General features: G+C 36.4%; 1 protein-coding gene across 10 annotated transcripts in view; it reads left to right on the plus strand.

The window, feature by feature from the left end:
• Positions 1 to 21,956, plus strand: part of ATF6 (activating transcription factor 6) — a 212,333-nt gene that overhangs the window by 149,113 nt on the left and 41,264 nt on the right. For all 10 annotated transcript variants that reach the window (XM_070497520.1, XM_014841141.3, XM_070497518.1 and 7 more), the window contains one exon: positions 15,241 to 15,325. In XM_070497520.1, the coding sequence (XP_070353621.1) occupies positions 15,241 to 15,325 (85 nt within the window). The remainder of the gene's footprint in view (positions 1 to 15,240; positions 15,326 to 21,956) is intronic.

Below are 21,956 nucleotides of genomic sequence, written 5' to 3' on the forward strand. Positions count from 1 at the left end.
AAATTCCTCTGCCCCTCAAAAAAAACCGCTCGAATAAGGAGCCTTACTTTGTATAATATCTTGCTTAAGGCCTCCCATTTATTCAGATTCTCTGTTTATGAGGAATACTCTTGTGTGTGACCTGGCTTCCAGGGCAGGGCTCAGCATACCTTATATCCTATTGTACTTCACCATTAATTACTCATATCAGCACTTGTGTAGAAGTCACATGGGAGAGTGAACTCCAGCTTAGATTCTGTTACATTGTTTTGAGGGTTTCCATAGGTAAATGTTGGGCAGTATCCTAAAATGGTGGTTTGTTTCTTAGAAGCATCTGTTTAACAGCGGAACTCTGATGAGGAGAGTAAATGACTTTCAGTTAGGGTGATCTCCTCCAGTTGTACCCTCATATTACTGTTTCTGAGGATGAGCATATTTTCCAGTTGGGTGCTCTAAACTTCCTCCTTTTATCCTCTTTGATGTGTGTGTGTTTTGTTTTGCTTTTGCCATCTTTATAGGTAAGGAAGTTTGTAAATAAATGAATTTGTCAAGACATTATAACATCTCTAGATATATAAGTCTCTTGAAATGAGTATACTTCATGTTCTGTTGACAAGACTCCCTTTAACAATAAGAAAAAAGGTTCACGCATTCACTTATTCACTTTTTAAAAGTTTAATGAGCTTCTCTTATTTGGCCAATATATTCTAGTGCTATGGATACAAACATTTCAAAATTCTTATCTCTTGGAAGTCATCTTTGTAGCGACCAGCCCTAAATTCCTTTTATTCCTAGTGTATCTCATCATACTATAAATACAGATTGGTAATAATATTTGTTTTGGTGGAATTTGAGATGTTTTGGGAAAAGAGTGCATTTAATTGTAGGCAAGACTATAAAGGGTAAAAAAGAGATTTTCTAAGGATATGAATGAATAATAACCATAATGATAGAGAAGCCATAAACTGACCAGAGCAGATGTTAGTCGTTTCTATTAAATCATCTCTGGCACGTTATAAAATGACAATCTGAAATGAAATCGTCATTAATTGAGAGAACAAACTGTCTTATAAAATGCTTTCCTGAAGATTTCTCACTTTCAATATAAATAAAATCTAACCATTGAAGCATGGTATGCCTATAAGTGAATCTTTCTGCTTCAGTGTAAATAAAGTAATTGTTATAGCATGAAAGTCATTTGTCAGTAAGATGTGAAACAGTTTTGAGTGAGATAATTTTTTTCACTAAAAGAGCCATTCAGTCTAAAATATTTATGGAATACCTTTAGTCTGAGATGCTGGGAATTGGAGGGTGGAGTTTTACCTTTAAAGCAGTGATTCTTCATCTTTTTTCATCTTGGACTCTCCCTCTCCCAAGAAAATGCAGATACATATTTAAATAGAATGTCTCATATAATATCAGGAGGCCTATGAATCTCAGCATTATGACTCTTACCCTGAAGGAATGCAGCCCAGTAGAAACAGACATATGAACACAAACCTCTAATATGTTAAGGATTTAACAGTGATGGGGATAAGGGATTGTGGGAACAGTAAATGAGGGGCAGTTAATTTGCCTAGGCCTAGGTGGTAGAGAACGGAAATGGAAAGAGGAGAAGCGGAGAAGCGGGTAGGTGGGACTTGGTCCCAGAAGGCTGAGAATGGACTTGACACTTTGTATCTTAACAATGGACTAAAAATGAAAACTAGTAACAAAACCAAATGCTGGCAAAGATGTGGAGAAACTGGATCCTTCATACCTTGCTGATGGGAATCACTCTGGAAAAGTTTATAAAACTAAACATGTATTAGATATAACACCAAAAAACACAAGTAAGAAACTTTAAAAAAAAATAGGTAAATTGGACTTCTTCAAAAGTAAAAGGTTCTGTGCTTCAAAGGACACCATTAAGCAAAAGAAAAGAGAACTCACAGAATAGGAGAAACTATTTGCAAATCATATCCAATAAGGGACTTGTATCCAGAATATAGAAAGAAATCTTACAACTCAACAGTAAAAAGATAACCCAGTTTTTAAATGGGCAAGGGAGTTAAGTAGAGAAGATATACAAAAGGCACACATAAAAAGATGCTTAATGTCATTAGCCATTCGTAGAAATTAAAACTAGAAATGTTTAAAATATTTATTTAACAATTTGTTTGAAAATAATAAAACAATTGCATTTTTAAATCAATAACATTTTTAATGAAACATAATTATATCCTCCAAAGCAAAAAGCATTTCTTTTTAGTGAGAAAAGTGGTATTGTTTTAAAGTTCTGCAAATTTCTAATATCTGATTTAATAGAAAATAGCAGGCTTCTCATGTGTTTCTGCATTCAATCTGTTGCAATATATTGTTTTGGTTGTAATATATGAAGAAAATCTACCCTACTACAGATATGTATTTGGAAAAAGGAGGAGTATTTTTGTTTTTTGGGGGTTTTTTTGGTGAGGAAGATTGTTGCTGAGCTAACGTCTGTGCCAGTCCTCCTCCATTTTGTATGTCGGATGCTGCCACAGCATGGCTCGATGAGTGGCATGTAGGTCCATGCCCAGGATCCGAACCAGCGAACCCCAGGCTGCCAAAGCAGGGCGTGTGAACTCAACCACTATGCCACCTGGCCGGCCCCCAAGGGAGGAATATTTTAATAGTGTTTTCATATAATCATGGGTTAGTCTTTTTTCAAAACTCAACAAGTGATCATTTCCTAAAAGATTAATTGCAATATGGAATCTGATATCATATCAGTGGAACTTTTATACTCTGTAAAATTAAAATCCATTGACCTAGCTTGCACTTTGAATGGCACTTTTACCCACTTGTGGTTTTGTCACATCATGCACTGTTCATTTGGAAAATATTGGTTCACTGAGTTATGCAGAGCTTCCAAATATTAATACATATCATTATACGATATAAAAAATCACATTCATTAGTATCATTACCAATCACATCAAGAAAGTCTTGCTCATGCTGGTGGATACAAGGTTTCCAAAATTCTGCTTTTCACTTGACAGCTCAAATCTTATCATTTGTAGTACATATAGTCTACTGTTTTCTTTGAAGTAACAGGCTTACTTCACTCCTTTTCAAAAAAACGTCTGAGAGCTGCCCAAGCCTGAATAACAATAGTTTGTCCGTGACTATTCCAAGTAAAGTGGTGTTCCATGAAAAAAGTGGGTAGTTCAGCTCGCAACTCAGTCGCTTAAGTGCTTTTTCTTGAGACAGCCATCATGTTTCTGTAGGCAACAGAACTTTTTTTACATAGTTCCCATTTCATCACAGAGAACATTAATAATTTTGACTGCTTTGATAAGGATACTCTTAATTGAAATTGGCTTTTAATTTTTGTAGTCATTCATTCATTGATTTATTTTTACACTGAGTATGTGGCAGTGAAGAATAGGTGACTACTGGTGTAGTTTGGTGCCACAACCTTGATTCGTGCAGTTTACCTTGCTTGCTTTTTTTTACCATCAGTGCAAATTTAAACAGAGTGAAAAAGGGCAAATAACGTCTTAGTATTATTATGAGAATAGTTTGACCTTGCAGACCCATTGAAAGGGTCTCAGGGCCCCTTGCCTCCCTGAGGCAAAGAGCTAGTTAAAAAGCTATTGTAGTAGCACTCCTGTAGCTAATTTAATTATATTATAAACCATTTTTGGATACCTGCTGTATGAAAGACTGTAATAGGTCCTGGGGATTTGGCAATTAACAAAACAGATAAAAATATCAGCTGTCATAGATCTTATTTGTAAAGACAGACAGTAAGTGTTTGGGAGAAAAGTAAAGCAGAGAAAGGGAAGGACATGAGTGTGTTTGGTGGGAATATGTCTGTGCAATTTAACTAGGATAGCCAAGAACAGCCTCACTGAGAAGTTGACATTTGAATGAAGATTTGAAGAGGGTGAAAGTGTGTGCCATGCACATATTTGAGAAAAGGATATTCCAGAGTGAACAGCAAGTGCAAAGGGCATGAAAGAGGAACATGCTCAATATATGTGAGGAACAAGAAAAGCACTTGCTGCAGCTGGAACAGAATAAATAAGAGAAATAACTACAGAAGATGATGTCAGAGAAGTAAGTAGGTGGGTCAGAACATACATAGTCTTAAATCCTGTTAGGGTTATTTTAATTTCACTCTGTGATTGGAAGGCATTGGAGCATTTTGATGTGTATTTTAACAGGATGATTCTGGTTGCTGTAATGAGAATAGACTTCAAGTAGGAAAGATCAGACATGGGCAGACAATTTAGGAGGCTATTGTAATTATAAAATAATAGATAACGATGACTTGGACTGATGGTTAGATTCTGAATATGTTTGGAAGGTAGAATCGATAGGTTTAACTGGTGGATTGGTATGGAACATGAGAAGAATACTACAAGACCTTTGGTCTGAGTATCTGAGAAAAATGGCATTGCCATTGAGATGGGAAACACAATGGGAGAAGCACATTTGAGAGGTATATCAGGGGCTTGCTTTAGATGTCTTAACTTGGAGATGTCCAAGGGGATATTTTGAGTAGGCAGTTGGATATAGGAATCAAGGCCAAGGGAGTGAGATGGGCTGGAAATATAAATTTGGGAGTCATCAATGTTTAGATAATGTTTAAAACCCTGAGACTAACTGAGATTGCCAAGGAGTGAGTAGAGGTAGATGAGAGGGGTTAATGTGGACTTAGGCTTGGGAATGAGAAAGGACATATTTAGTGTTGGGGGTAAGAACAATGGAAGAGTCCAAGATCATTGTAGGTTTCTCTTTGGGTAAATAGAATTTGATGAAGTTAATTAAAATAGGAAATCCAGGGGAAAGAGAAATTGTAGTTTAAAGACCTACAGAATATTCCAGTGGAGATGGTCTAGTAAGCAGTTGTAAATATGGGTCTTGAATTAAGGTTTGAGAGGTTTGAGCTAGACATATATTTCAAGTCATGGGACTAGATGAGAATGCCAAGAAAGGATATGGATTGAAAAAAGATTTTCCTCTAAGAAACACTAACATTTAGTGTGAGTTGTGGGTGGAAGAGAAGGCAGCAAAGAAAAAAAGAAGTTGGAGGGAAATGAGAACTAAGAATTTGAGGAGGGAAAGTTCAAAGTTTTAAATGCTTCAGAGAGAAGGTAGGTGAGGACTGGAGGAAAGCAAGTGGGTTTACCAGTTAGAATACAATATTTTGAGGACAGTTTCAGTAGCATAGTGGTAAAATAGAGTCAGTCTTCATTACTTTGGGGATCAAACGGGAGATAAGGGGGTCCATTGATTTATGTCTCAATCTATTGTATTTTTATGTACGTAAAATAAATCATGATTAATCTAATTAAAATTAATGTTTTTAGAAAATGTTAGGTCAGACATTAACCAAGCAATATCAAATATGTCAGAAATGAAATTCCAATACTGGGCCTGTAATGGTTCTTGGTTGTAAACAACAGAAACCTACTATAAACTTAAGCTAAAGCAGAAATTGCTTATGTTAAACAGAAAGGAAATGTATTGGAAGGCTATTTGTTAGTTCACAGACTCCATGGAATATTGGAGAATTCAGCTCAGAACACTCGTGGGAACCAAAGGAGGCCACACAGCAAAGAACACAGCCGTTGTCTCAGCTCAAGAAGTTGGTTCAGGACAACACACCACTGGACAATGCCACAGCTGCTTGCACTGCTGCCAGTGGCACGCTCCCACCTCTGCTATGAATAATCTCAACTTCTCTGAGTCTTTATTCACTAATGCCCAAGTCTTTGAATTTTAAGGGAGTATCTGATTGGCCAAGTTTAGGTCCCATGTCTGTGCCCTAGTTGCCAGAGAGCTGGGAGAGAAATTATGTCTCCCCTCTTCAGGTTTCTGTAGTTGGAGGTATTTCCCTCACAAAAAGCCACTCAATGGTGATGCTGACAACAGACAAGATATTCACATGCTGGATAGCCAAAACCAGCAGCTAGTACTATAAAAACTAAGTACAAAATCTTAAAGATTTAGTGAAACTAATTTAAAATTCACATGACCAAAATGAAAATTATTTAGTTAACTTAGGAATATAATTGATGGCTTGCCTTACCAACGTTAAATATCAAAAGTATCAAATTAAAAACTTGGCTTTCATGTCCCCTGCTTTATAGGCTCTTAAATGTCCTCTCCTCTCCCCAGATCCTCTCTGGGCCCCTGTAACCTACATTGGGATTCAGGATGGCAACCTGGTCAAACCACAGAAGCAATGGAGGCAACACTCCTGAACCAGCGGGAGGAGCATAGTTTTAGGGGTGAGATTGGTCTCAGCCAGACCTGGGTGAATATTAGGAGTAGCTGTGACCCTTCAGAGGGAGAAAGAGACAAATACAGGCAGAAGGGGAAACTGGGTTAAGGCTGGGGAAAAACTGCCTCGGGCCACGGCAGATGCCCATGGCTGGGCCAGGCCAGGGCTTAGGAGGCGGAGGAGACATGGCAGCGGAGAGCAGCAGAGAAAGACGTGTGTTCTACAGATAGCGGCTGCCCAGATTCTACAAATAACTAGGCCTGTGAAAACTTTTTTTTTTTTGGTCTTAGGATTTAATTTGGTTTTTAAAGGTGCTTCTCTGCCGGAAGACCATTTCCAAGTCTCTGCAGAGGACAAGTCCCTTGATCTGTATAATTCAAATAAAACTGGACTTTTTTGCTTGCCCTTTCTTGAGACTGATTTTGGCACGGTGACGCATCCAAAAGAAATACAAATCCAAAACCTCAAAAACTTGATAAGTATTGTAGGCCTTTAATGAAGTCTCTTGAAGATACAGCAAAGGGAATATTAAATCAAACAACAGATGGCAAAGTGTCTGTCTTGCCCCCACTCTGTGCACACACCATAGTCACTGTTCCTCTCTCTCCAATCTCTCTCACAGAGGCTGCAGCTCAGGCTAGTCCTCTTTATCCATCTCTTTTCTACCTTTATAACTTCCAGACCTTTTTTCCCTGCTGATAACTCACACCTTTTAAAATTTAAACTAATTTAGCTTCTTCCAACTCTCCTTTCCACCTATAACCTCGCCCGTACCACACACACAATCCAGCAGCACTTAAAAAAAATCCTTAGAAAAAGCACAGAGATAGAGTAGAAGCTTTGAATACTTGCGCTTCAATTATTTTCCCCCGTCATCTTTTAAATTAAAAGACGTGAAATATGAGGGTGTCCTCTTTTCTTCGTTGAATTCATAGGGAATACCTATGACGATTAACACTAGTGTTTGTGAAAAGGAATAGCAAGAGATCACGATAGAAAAAGGCCAGATGAGTAGGGACTAAATTATAAAGAGCTTTCATTTCTAGCCTCAGGAGTTGAGATCAGTCGTGAGTGCCAGTTTCTGTTCAGCAGTGGAACAGTGGCTCTCAACTATGAGGTGGAAAGGAATAAACCTAGGTAACAGTGTCAGCATCCCTGCTCATCCTACGTGTTACATTTCCTCAAAGACTTCTCTGACTTCAAATTTTTTGTTCCTTTTCTCAAAAAAATTATCAAACGCTTGTAATGGTGCTTTCTACATGCAAGTCCCTATTCCAAGTGCTGTAAGGTATTAACTTGTTTCATCATTATAAACAGTCCATGCAGTAGGTATTGTTACTGTTCCTGTTTCACTAATGAGAAAACAAGGGCACTGAGAGATGAACGAACTTGCCCTGCATCCTACAGCTAGAAATTAGGTGGTAGAGGCAGAATTCAAACCCAGGCAGTCTGGCTCCAGAGTCCATGCTCCTGATCTCTGTCTATGTCATGCTGGCCAGTGCTTGTGAAAGCAGCATTCTGGAACTGTCTGCATCAGAATTACCAAGAGTACTTGTTAAAAAAGCAAAATTTTGGCCCACCTCAGACTTACTGTATCAGAATTTTTTTAAGGGGGTGGTGACCCTGGGTATTCACATTATAAAGTCCTGCAGGTGATTCTGATATGTATCCTTTGTTAGGAATGTCTCCTTTAGAAGGACATACTGCTGTCACCGTGTTCACTCCTGATCCTGGCTTCCTTTGACCATAGGATTAAATATTTTCTGAAGGATACCTAATTATTACAGAATTTAGAATTAATGTTTTTATACCTTAGTTTGCCCTTTAAGCCATTACTACCTAAAATTCAGTTAAAATTCTTTCTAGAGAAATATTTAACCCAACAATGAAAACAGAATTTTTATTCATTTTCCACAAATACATTATCTCTCAAAAATTCACTTTAAAACTGAATGGAAACTGAGAACTTGCTGTTCCATTTATGATGAGAATGAAGATAACTGTACTAGGTTCTGGAAAGTACATTCTGTGGTGTGAAGAGAGAACTCTTCTGGATTATGGAACAGGTCTGGACTATAGAAAAGGTCTATGAAGTATCATACCTCCATCCTTCACGAGGATTGCAGCTGGCAATAAAGCTCGGCTTCCAATGTGAACTAGTGTTCAGTTTGGCTATTTTGCTAACTCAAGATTCCAAGAGAAAATTTGTCCACTAAGGTAGATAAATCAGATTATTGCAGATTGTGGTTAAAATTTTAAGGGCCTTAAAAGAAACTTAAGGGACATACTTTTTTTTCCCACTTAATTTGCTTTGTCAAGATCAACCTTTCCTAAAATGGACTTTAGGGATATTTCACTGTCCTCCCTGTTTCTTTGTGTGAAACCAAGATCAAAATTGGAAAGAAAAGGATCAAGATCTTCAGTTAAGACTGGGAGAGTATCCAGACACTGAGAATCATGCAAGGAGAGAGAACTTTAGAAATCTAAACTAAGTAGAACCCCCTTTTTCTCAACCTGGAGAAAGTTGTAAAATCACTGATATGAAAGAGTCAGCTAGAATAATATGTCCCTGTGTTCCCTCCCCACCCTGCTGTGTTGCTCACACACTCACTGCATTTGAGACTACTCCTGCACGAGTTTACCCACTTCCTATAACCTCTGCCTAGAACTTTAAAAAATTTTTTGTCTCAACCCAACATTTTACCCATTTTTTCCAACAAAAAGTAAAATAATTCTCTTATATATCTGTATGCAGATTTTTCCGTGAAGTGTTTCCTAATAATCTCTTCTCTCAGAAAGCTTGTTGACTCGATTTGCTGTAGCCTCAGACTTTGGTAGCATATCTGTAAGATGCAATTTAATGTTCAAGAAATTCACTTCCTACTAGTAGTTGAGCAAAGTGAGTTTCTAAAATGAAACATCTTGTAAACGTTATGTCTGACAAACTCTTCTATGGTTAAACTCTTTATGCATTCAGTGTTTGATCCTTTTCCTTAATAAGACAGTTTTTGAATTGCCACTGTTGGCACTCTACAAATGATGATTGATAACAAATTTCAGGAGTCCTAATTTATTTCCCTGAATCACACACTGTCCAGCCTTTGAAAAAGCTGTGTATTTTATCTGACACAGTTTTGGACTTTGATTAGCTCAAGTTATTGAATGAAGTACAGGGTCAAAGACTTCCTGGCCCTCTACCTATCCAAGGCATGGAACCAACATTTTGTCGAAGAGCCTTCTTTAGGGAAAACAATCCTGACCTGGTTTAGAAACACTTTCCCTGAAACTCTCATCAAGAGAGAAGAATGATGTGGAAGCTTCTGTCTTATCCTTGGGAAAGTTTTTACGAGAAACCATTTTGACCAAGAAACTCAAAATTAAGCCAGGTTTTTTAAAAAAAGAGGCATATGTAACTGTTAGGTTGAACCTTATGAAATGACTGATATTTGACCCACAAAAATGACAATTTTGTGTGGTTCAACCTTACACATTTTTGTCTGAATAAAAGGGGAGGTCAAGGTCTGTGGGGCAGGTTTGGGGGCTTCGTGCAGAGTTTGATATGAGAACCATATCTTAAAGCAAAACTTGAGTTTGCACTTATGAGGATTTCAGGCTAACTTTTCCTCTGGTGATCTTGCCTGCATTATCAGGTTTGAATTAAGTGTCAAAATTTTCCTCTTGTCAAAATGTAAACCTTGGCTCATTCTTGGGCCATCTGTTGTGCACTAATAGTTTTGATTTATTCTTCCTCTGGCTGACATGCATACTAACGGTGCAGATGCAAGCTTTACATTTCCTTTTATTGGTCTGTGGTTTTATTGCATACATTAGTGGCACAAATACTGCATTCATATTACCTATTTAAATTAACTATTTCTAGTTTTGGGATGAGTAATGTACTTTGCTTATGTTTTTACTATGATGGGGAGGCCTACATCATAGACATTTTAATAGACTTTGTAAATGATTACATTCTACTTAATTTTACTACCTCTATTTTTTTTTTTTGCAATATTTATTTTCAGGATATGTCACTATGTGTGTGTGTGTATTTTAATGATTTCAAATTCCCTAATTGCCTTTGCTTTTTAATTGCTCTCATGAATGGACACTATTTGGTTTGTGGTCAACAATTAGTATAACTACTGGGGAAGAAAACATTAGTTTTTTTAGTTCAGAATGTTATAAATTTAAATAAATAACTTTGAAAGGCCTACTTGTAATTGCTGCTTTGGCCCTCTTATTTTTATGGTTTGATATGTTCTCCAATTTGTTTGGCAGCTTGAAAGATACTTGGTAAGGTAAATGAGGTAGAGTGATGGTAGGAAAAAGCTCTCGAGGATAGGAACATTGGTTAGAGAAAATTTAATACAAAGCCTGAGGATAGATGCTATTTTTATTTTTGATCTGGTTTTAACAGTTCTCTATATTGGAAAACCAACCCCGTCTCTGGACTCCAGTGGGTATGGACCAAATATAAAATGTTAACAAGCCATTGTTGTTAATACGCAAAGGCCTGATATGCAAATATTTTTGACTAGTAGAGGTACATGTTGATCCAGCTGAAAGCTGCTGGGTGTCACAAGTGCAGCCTTTTGCAGACTGTGTTTCCCTCACCCCGAAGGGACATCATTAGATATTAAATACATTCCTTTCTATCAAAGATAAAGGCTCTAACCTGAGTCAGTTTCTTAATACAGGAGAAGCTATCTTACCTAGTACAACAGAAACTAGTGGATGATCTGTTAATAAAATTGCTTAAAGCAGGGCATCATTAAAATTAAATGTATCTTTATTTCATTTAATTATATAAATGTGAATTCATTTGCCAGACCTTGGTGTAAGGCCAGTGCCTTTTCTTTGAGTCCAGATCCAGTAGAGTTCCATGTTGCTTTTCCTGCAGAAACTGTACTCACAATACATCAACCATAACTTCCAGTATCAGTGACCAGTTACTTCAAATTAGAATAAGAACTTTAAAGGTATTTGTTAAGCGATCTGAGTGCAGACTGTTATGATTTTTTCCACAGTCTTTTATGGTTGTCTTGCAATGAGAGAAATTTTAACCTATTCACTTTTATTAAATCTTGCTCTCTTTCTTTTCACACTGTATTTTATCACTTTAATATTTTACTAAATTACACAATTACACTAACAAATACAATTAGCAAAAGTAGTGTTGGAAAAAACACAACTAGTCATGAAGCTTCAGTGTGCTCTGGGCATAAGTTTTAGAGGAGGAGTGGAAAGGGTTGTTTAATCTAGTACATCAGTTTAGGTTGAGATTAGTTACTGCTCTGCCCAAATTTGTGGAATCAACATTTCACAACATTTAGTCGGATCTTAATTTTATTGTGAATTATCATCATAACCTTTATCTGAGCAAATTGTAGTCCCATTCTTTTGATAAGTTAGTCTCCGTTGCTTTAGCTCTCTTAAAAAGAGAAAAACAGATAACTTTGGATTCTGTGTTATACACTAATATTTTGTCTTTTTCTGAAAAAGTGCTTGGAAGGGGGAGTTGGGAGACCTGTATGAAAATGGCGTATTTTTTCATGCGTGCTGTTGCACAACATTGAAAAACTGCTGCTTTATTCCCACAGTGAAATGTTTTGGTGTTTTCCCACCAGTGTTTCTCTAACCTCTTCTGGGAATAAGATTAACAAAGCATTGATTATAGTATTTGTCCATATAGTTTCCTCCCTGAAGATATCCCATGGTATCTCAGTCCTATAAAGGCTTTTAAGGAGTCCATTTGAAGATATCTTAAAATTAGTGACAATGTTTTGAATGACAGTGCCAAGTATATTTATCTCTGTAGCAGCACCCTTTTTCTACTTTTCTTTTTAAGTAGCTTTACTTTTGTTGCATTTGAATTATTTTAACTAAACTTAATAGGAACGAAAGAATTTCATTCAAATTCATCAAATTGTACCTCTACTTTTCCAGGATTGAATTTCCTCTACAAGTTCTTTAATAAATAAGTAAAATGCAGGGGGAAAGTATATCAAGAAAGCTAAATAATAAACATGGGGTTTTTTATGCTGTTAAGAAAGAGTACAGCTGTCTCTGATTACTTTAACCCTTATTGAGATTCTGCTTAACCAAATTGCTTTAGCGCTGTTTCACTAATTTATATTATAACTAGGAATTAGGTTTAGGTTTAGCTATGAGGGACAGAAAATCCAAAATAATAGTGGCTTAGACAAATTAGAATTTTATTTCTCTCATGTGTAAATTCCAGAGATCTTATGGTAGCTCCTTGATCATCAAATCTCTGGCTTCATCTTTTGCCCCGTAATCCTCAGATTGCAGCTTCCATCTCATGGTCCAAGATGGCTACTCCAGCTCTAGCAGTCATAGCTGCATTCTAGCTAGCAAGAAGGAGAACAGGAGGAAGAGGATTGCCTTCCATCATCACCACCTTAAAGAAACTGCATGCACCATTTCTCCTTACAGCCCGTTGACCAGAACTTGAATATACGGCCTCATTTGGTTACAAAGGAGACTAGGGAATGTAGTCTTTATTCTGGGTTGCTTTGTGCCCAACTCAATATGGAAAGTTCTATTTCCGTTCTAATATTATAGAAGGGAGAGCAGATATTGGGGACAAATGGCTGTTTCTGCTACAACAAAATAAAAGCCTGAATTTATATTCTTTAAAAGAAAATATTCTCTTAGAGCACAGAGCTAAACACATAGGAGGTGACTATGCTCAGTAAATTTTTTTAGTGAATGCTAAGAAGTCAGTAAATATTTGTTGGTTGAGTAAATAGAGCTCCTTTGTTTCTGAAGATGTCGCTAGTAGAATTGATATACTAAACAAGGAGTGAGATGAATACAGTTGGAGAGAAAAAAAATAATTTAAGATTCATTGTTGTGCCAAGGAACATTTAATTTGAAGAAGTACAAGTAAGTGTTCAATGAAGCAACTACATACACTGTCACAAGCGTGTGTATAAATTATTTTTTAATGTAGGGTAAGCATTATTAGAATTTGTAGTATACTGGCTTTCATTCCCTGCAGTTCTGATCTTTAGGCCTCTTGGTAAACGAGCACTTTAAATTATAGGTTTCCCCCCTAGTTTGCAAACCTTTAATAATTACAGGTAGGGCAGGCTAACTCTAATAATTTTTATGCATTCAAGATGTGATTCTTCTTTTTCATAAATAATAATGTGTTTTGGCTTTCTGCTGCAAAAATAATTACCTTGTTTAAAATTTAATGAAGCGAGAAAGTAGGAAACAATGTTTAGAAAGTCATGTTTAAAAACAACGTTTACATGGCAACTAGATCTTCGCAGGAAACTCAGTTTTAAGTCTGAGCCTGACCTTAACCCATGACCAATGGAATCTTTGTGTTTATTTTTACAGTAGCCTTAATTTGGGGCTTGCAAGTTTGTTGGTTTGTTTTCTCATTCAATTTTGGGGACCCTGAAGCAATATTTTAATTATAGGAATTAAGCTATTTATAATTTTCATGGCATGAAGATCAGCAAATTTTGTTTTTTCTTGGTTATAATATGTTATCTTACTCTCGGAAATGTGTGATCTCTGTGTCTAACAATGCACTTTTAAAAAAACTCCCGTGCTGCAATGCTGGAATTCTAACAGAACTTCATCATCTTTTCCCTGCTTTTTAAAAAACAAGTTCTCACAGAAATGTTACCTCGAATTAGACAAAGCACAGGCAGTTACTGGAAATATTTTGTAAACAGTTCTGTTCATGTACATCAATTTCAATTTGTCCTTCACGTTTAGATTTTTTCTTCACATTGCTGATAATTACATTTCATAATCACATTAATTTTGAACTAAGTTGGTTGGAATTTTTGTCACTCTCAGCTGTGTCAGATCCTACTTTTGATGAGTCCTTTCATTTGGCGGGTTTGTTGAATGAATTTTGAAACAAACTAACAAAGGGACAAGAAAAGAATGCAAAAGGAGTTAGCTTCAGCTTTATCTCAGTTTAACCATGCTCCCTTAAATAGAAACACTAATGTACATCTTTTCCTTTTTTTGTTTTCACCGTGGCAATTCCTGTGCTTGCTAGGCAGAAGGGGAGTTCCTGAAAACAGTGGTTAATATCACAATCATAAGTCATGTATAATCAGCTTTCGAATACCAGAGCTGTACATACCTTTTCCACAACGCTTGTGCTTCCCCCTTTTGTGAAGCCAAACTCCTCTTGGCTCATTCTTCCTTTTAGTATTTTTGTGACTGGAAACCAGAAACCTCAGATGCCCTGGGTCACTTCTAGATCATCAAAGGTTGGCAATATTATACTAAGAACTATATAATTGTACTAGACATGCATTTATAATTTTTTAAAACTCTTCCACTAAACTGTATGCTTTTTAAGGTCAAGAAGTATACTTCTTCTTTACTATGTACCTGTTACTTACAAAAAGCAGTCTAATGCTGTGGCTGCTTCAGAGGGAGAAGAGGAGACTATCCAGGCAAAGCTCCAGGCCCTGGCCCCGCTTCAATGAGAATCTCTCTTTTATATCGATAGCTTGGGATCAGAATGTTTTTGGGGAAAAAAACATTCTTCCTCTTAAAAAAAGTTTGAAAATGACTCCATTGGATAGATAACTTCAGTATCTTGTGACATTATCTAGTCTAGCTCCCTCATTTTGCAGGACTGGAAACAGACCCAGATCATATAGCTATTCAGCGGCAGAACTGATGAGAATTTCTCTGTTCTGACTGCTTGACCAATACTCTTTGTAGTACACTGCAGCATATATGTTATCAGAATCTAGGAGTATTCCAAGAATACTACGTAGTACCTGGCACTGACCGACACTCATAAATGTTTATTGCATTATGAATGAATGAATCGTAAGCTGATTTGTAGTTAATTGCCCCTAAGCCAAGTTCAGATAAAACTGTAATTTTTTCTGATCCCAGTAAAATGTTGGCATCTCAGAAACTCTGAATTTGGTCTGTTACAGGACTAAGCCAATTGCTGTATATAACAGATTGTTCTTTGTTAATCTTAGGATCACCTGCTGTTGCCAGCTACCACCCATAACAAGACCACACGACCAAAGATGTCAATTGTATTACCAGCAATAAACATAAATGGTAAGTTGAAATTTTGGTTTATGAATGACATGATTTGCTTTGTTTAACCAAAATTCTCTGGATTAACTAAAAGACATTTAAAATATTCAGTTGGTTAGATATATAAGCATACACTAATTTTGAAACATTTTTCCTCTGTTGTGAGAGGAATAATAGAGAATAATATTCTGTTGTCACAAAATATTATTTTTAAATTACTATATTTTTTAAAGAAAAAAATTCATTCTCTTTCATTTACAAAATTGGAAAAGTTAGCATATTGACTGCTGTACAGACTTGTCTGGGGCCTTTCTGGTTATACATGCAGTGTAAGAAGTCCCTGCTGTGTTCTGAGAGTGAATTTGTAAGTTAGGTTTTGGAACTCAAAGCAGTTGTATTATGTAAATGGTGATATGATTCCCAGACCAAACTTCAGAAGCCTGCTTATATTTATAAATAGTGAATCTACCCATACTGATGAATTTGATATTGATAGTATTACTATTGCATTTTGTTCTCCTACTGGTGCTGGGTATTAAATAAAATACAAATAATACTATAATGCTTTGAGCCTATCCAAAGATGTGAAGGCATTGCTTATAGTCTAGAAGGAAAAATAAGATAAGCACAGAAATCACTGTAATCCAAAGAAAAAGTCCCATAACGAATATACAAAGTACTAAAGAAATTTAGTCAAGGAGAGATTACTTCCAGCTGGGTTCTTCATAGAAAAGAGAAATAGCTTACTTGCAATGTCAGCTGTGTGTTGTAAATGAGCTCAGTGTGTGCTGTTTTCTAATTGCTTTCTTTGACATATCGTATTAGGCTCTAATGAAACTAGGAGGATTGGCCATCCTTTTCAAATCCATTTATCTATTATAATAGAATTACCAGTAAATCTTCTGTCTAGTAGTAAAAACTTCATGGTTTATGAGTAAAATGAAAATGAAAAGCCGTTTGAACTAACCTGCAGTTGAGCCAGTCCACATTCTCATTGGTGATCATCATTAAACCACCAAATACAATTGTAAAACAAAACACTGGAATTCTAGGTAAATTCCAATAAAATTTAGTCTTAGAGAAAAAGTATTACATATTCATTCTACATTTTAAGACCGTGAGGACTATAGAATTTCAACGAGCTGTATATAGGCAGCTTATTGGAAATGCTTAGGAGGCAACTTTATAGACATACAGTATTTTATTTTTGTTGTGAAAGCATAAAAGAATTATGTTAGTCTTACAAAGACATTTAGAACAAATTTAAAAAACCAAACTGTAACACTGAGAAGAACTTATCTTCCTTCAGTAAAGGCATACCTCTGAAGCTTTCACTGAGCCATCAACTCCTACTTCAAGAAGGACAGTATATTCCAAAGTGTACTATATTACACTCCAAAGAGTATATTTAGGAAATATCATTTATTCTTATTCCATAGATACCTAGCTTTCTCTGCTTGAATGATAATAGATTTAACTTCCGGTCAGCTGTGTTCAGAAAGGCTATTGTCTATGTCTTAACAAGGCAGAATTCACTTAATTTTGTGTTTCTGGTACTGGATTCTTATGTAAGAAGATGCCTGGTTTTATTTTATAACAGTGAGCTATCCGTTTATATTAAGCCAAAAACAATAAGATGCTGTTTGATTCTATCTTGGCCAAGGGACTAATTTTTGAAAATGAACCTTTCAAGGATTTAAAAAATATAATCCTTAGAGGATCATTTCCTTTTTAATTTAATTGGATTTCATTGTACATAAGTTGTGGTTTTTTTCTTTTTATGCTATGGTAAATTATTAGAAAAGTTAAAATTTAAATTCAAGAAATATGGATTGAGTATATACCATGTGTCAAATACTGTGCTACATCCTCAGCCTCTTTTCTGAACAGTCCCTTCACCTTCTTGTTCTAGCTGAGGATACTTCTCAAATTAGAGCCTTGTTTCTCTTCCCCACCTCATGTACCTCTGAGCCTGCAGGTGGAGTGGGTAGTATCCTTGCTCCCCACTACAGCTTCCAAATTAGCTCTCCTTCAGTCTCCCTAACATCTTGCAAGTATATAACATCAGACTTTACTCCTCGTACCCTTCTTTGTTGTGCTCTTCTACCCCACCTTCACTGTTGACTCTCTACTGCTGCTTCTGTCATCTCTGTATAACTTCAGCGTCCACTTAGAAGATTCATCCAGCACTCTGGCCTCTTTTGATCCAGTCATCTGTTCTGCACCACCCCTGCCTCCCATCCACACGGCCATACTCTAGACCTCATCATCATCAATAATGGCACTCCCTTTGAAATCTCTTCAAGCATCCCACTTTTACTTACTCTCTTACCGTACTACCCACACTCCAACTACTTTCTGACCTCACAAATCTCCGGTCCTCTGACCCTACCTCTTTTTCTGTATCCATCACATCCTTAATGGCCATACACCACTTCTTACCTAGCCTAGATCCCATGTCCCATAGTATCAGCACTCTCTTGCGAACCCCGCTTACTCCCTGGCTCCTTTTTTCTTAGGTCCCACTTGTCTGTAAAAAATCCCACCCTAGTTAAATCCAACTGTCCTCTTTATGCCTGCTTTCAAGCAGCTGAAAATTGCTAGAAAATATCATCTAGTCAGGACAAGTAGATTCACTTCAGATTTATGACCATTAATTCTAAAGGGGCATTCAATACTGCCAGTCATTGCTAGTAAATTCACTTACCTTCTCGCTGAAACAAGAATTTCTCATCTCCTTTTCTCAAATCTCCAACATCCCCTCTCCCCACTCCCTTAGCTGGTGAACTCACCAAATGCTACATTGAGAAAATAGATGTAATCATACAAGAGCTACCTCATCTTTCCACTACCAAGAGCCCAGCTGCATCTACACCCACAAACTCTGCCTGCCTTCTTGTTGCACTGAAGGAAAATCTCTTCTGTTGGGTTCTAAATCTCAACCTTGCTACTTATTAGATATGTATTAACTTTTTAGAATTAGATAATTAACTTTTCTGTACCTCAGCTTCCTCATCTGTAAAAGAAGATATTACTAATACTTTCCTCTTAGAGTTGATGTGAGAATTAAATGAGTAAAAATGCTTTAATTAGTGCCAGCTATTTTCAGGTTAGACACTGCTATCACCTTTGTCATTTGTTGTCATTGTCATCATCAGCACCATCATCTAAGGGGACTACTTCCTTTTGGACTCTGCATCCCAGCTCCTCTCACAGTTTCAAAGACTTTGCTCCTGCATTTATACCTTTTCTATCCTGCGTGATCAGTTTCTCTACTGGATCATTCTCATCAACATACAAAATGTCTTAATGTTATCCTTGGTGTAGGGAGACTCTCTTGACTCCATGTCCTCCGTGACTCTCTTGACTCCATGTTTCTCTGCTACCCTCTGTAACAAAACTCTTGAAAGAGTTACTTGTACTCATTGCCCCTATTTGCTTATCTTCCATTCTCTCCTCTGCCCATTCATATCTAGCTTTTGCCTCTCACTCTACTGAAATGCTCTTGCAAATGGGTCACTGATGACCAATATCTTGCCAAAGCCAAAGATCATGTCTCTGTCCTCGTTTTACCTGACCTTTCAACACTATTTGACATGGTTGACTATTCCCTCTTTTTTTCAGCCCTCCAATTTTTATTTTTAAAATTTCAAATCTACAGAAAAGTTAAAAGATGAGTGCAGTGAATATTTGGAGACCATTTACCTAGACTTCACCAATAGTTAACATTTTTCCACATTTGCTTCATCTTTATCTGTTTATCTATTTACACTCATATGGTTTTTTCTGAACTATTTGAGAGTAGGTTGCAGACATTCTGAAAATTTATCCCTAAATATTTGAATATGCATTCCTAAAAAAGGAATATTCTCCTATATAAGCACAATAAAATGTCCACACTGAAAAAAGAAATGTTTAACGTTGATACAGTTTAATATATAGTCCATATTCGAATTTCTACATTTACCACCAAAATATTCTTTATAGCTTTTTGAGGGGGAGGGATTCAGAATCCAGTCAAAGATGATTCATTACATCCACTTGTCACACCTCTTTATTAGTCTTTCATCTAGAACAGCTCCCCTGCCTTTTTCTCTAAATTTTCTTTAATGACAAGTACATTTTTTTAGGAATTAGGTTTATTGAGGTATAATGTACATACAATAAAAATCACCAGTTTTATGTGTGTAATTTAATGAGTTTTGACAAATATAAACAGTTGTGAAACCATCATGTCAATCGTGATATAAATATTTCATGATATAAATGTTTTTATTACTTCGGAAACTTTCCTTGTGTCCCTTTGCCGTCAGTCCCTTCAAGTACATTTTGTACATTCCCCGTTTTTTGAAAGACTTTATTTTGTAGGCTTTTGTGATACCGTGACTTGTCTAGTTTTCCTCTTGTGTCTCCTCCTCAGTCAGCTGAGCCAGCTTCTCCTCCTCTGTAAGGACAGGAGGCTTGTTTGTTTGTTTGCCACTTAGAACCATATCCCCAGCACCTAGAACAGTGCCTGGCATAGGAAACATTGCAAGATGAGACACTTCCATCTCTGTTAATTCATATATTGCTCAGCTGCCGGCTAAGTATTATCTTCATTTTATAGATGAAGACGTTAAAGCTCAAGAAAGTAATTTGTACCACTTAGACAACCCTGCGTAGCAGAGAGCCAGGATTTAAATTCATTGTATAAAATATGTTCTGGTTAATTGTTATATTGTTATTTCAGTATTAAAGACAGATGTGCAAATATTGAAAATACTTGGGACTCCAGAATTTAAGATAGATTTTTATACCACTTTATTCCTATCTATAAGGTTAGGCACATTCATTGAAAGCAGTATAATACAATGTAATACAGTCTTTTGAATTTGATAGACGCATGTTTGTTGAATGACAGAATAAGTAAAGTAAATGTTATTTGGTCATTACTTTGTGGTCACTTGAAGGATTTTACTATTTTAATTCTTTATATGATCAAAAACAATTGGCAAGCACAGTTGAATCTTTTCAAATGTAAAATAATTAAAATGTGTTCTGGGTCATCTTTCTACCACATTAGTTGAGATTTGGAATTCACAGTAAGAAGTAAATTGAAATTATCAACCTCCTTTTCAACAATTGTTCTACAAAGGAAAACACATGCAAAAATCAACCGATAGAACTCTCCAAGATCCAGAGAAATTTCTTTGGCTTATTAGGCATATGAATTTGACAGGCTGTATTATAAATATATCATTTATAATCTGAAGAGTATAAGTTATGTAGGCACAAAAGAGTTTGGGCACCTGTTTATTGAAAGAGCAGAGATGTTTTGAGGACATTTCTTTTTTTTTTTTTTAAAGATTACCACCTGAGCTAACATCTGTTGCCAATCTTCTTTTTTTTCTCCCTTCTTCTTTTCCCCAAAGCTTCCCAGTACGTAGTTGTATATTCTAGTTGTAGGTCCTTCTGGTTGTGCTATGTGGGACACCCCCTCAGCATAGCCTGATGAGGGGCTATGTTTGCACCCAGGATCCAAACTGGCAAAACTCTGGGCTGCCGAAGCAGAGCTTGCGAACTTAACCACTTGGCCGTGGGGCCGGCCTCAGACATTTCTAATATCAAAGTTTTTCATCTTGAGCAATATAAGGATTTGAGAAAGTTGAATAAAATACATTTTCTGCCCTGAGTTCAAAAGTTACATGTTACTTGGAAAGAAAATGAGTTGTGGATTTGATACTTCTCTCTGACTTAAGTGGAGCCCATAGAATTTAGGAGAGGGTGGTAGAGGACATAAAGTCAAATTTTATTGAGCACCTGGTTTATGTCGTGCCTTGGGTAAGGATTTTGGGGAAGAGGAATTTGATTTTCCAATTTTAGCAAAGTAAATTACATTCCCAGGTCAATGTCTAGTCTGAAACTATAATGTATAATGATTCTACTTTGTGGTTTTGAGCTGTGGAAAGAAGTCTATATAAGAAATAGCTAAAGAGAGTAGGATATGGGTGTGAAATTAATGTCATTTAGAAAATACTAGTCACATCATTCTGTGTTCTCCATGCCAATTTAATTTTTGTAATTGATTGTTCTCCATTTTTCATTCTCTTTATTATTTAATTTCCTTTGTCTCATAAGAGAGTCGAAACAGGTTAGTGAAGCTGCAAGAAAGTCTTTCTTTGTCTGAGGAAGTCTTCACACGGAAGATCATTGAAGTAAAATAAAATGCTAGGTACACTTAAAAAGCTTTTTAAAAAATGATTGCAGATGGTTGGCAGAGCAGTGGATAATGAATTAAAAGCTATTGCTATTTTTAAAAAGGGATTCTGGAAGTTCTCCTTGTACTGTAAGTCAACATTTCCTGCTTTTAAATTATTTCTACTTATGTTTTGGTAAAACTGCTCAATTTCCTTTCTTTCATGCTTGATAAGTAGTTCAACAAAATAGAACATAGAAGAGATCGTTTTTTAATGGTAGCTACTTTGTAGACATCTTTCATCAGGGAATGAACTCGGCCATTAGCAGATACATTCCCTAATTTGACCAGTGCTTTCATTGAGTTGTTTTTACCTTTCACCTTCCCTCCGTCCGCCATGTACCTACGTTGGTGTGGTACATGAGTAATAAAAATAAAATTGTAACTCTCATTCTACCCTATCCTTATTAAAGGCCC

Source organism: Equus asinus, chromosome 25 (assembly GCF_041296235.1).
Source record: "Equus asinus isolate D_3611 breed Donkey chromosome 25, EquAss-T2T_v2, whole genome shotgun sequence".
Taxonomy (NCBI): Eukaryota; Metazoa; Chordata; class Mammalia; order Perissodactyla; family Equidae; genus Equus; species Equus asinus.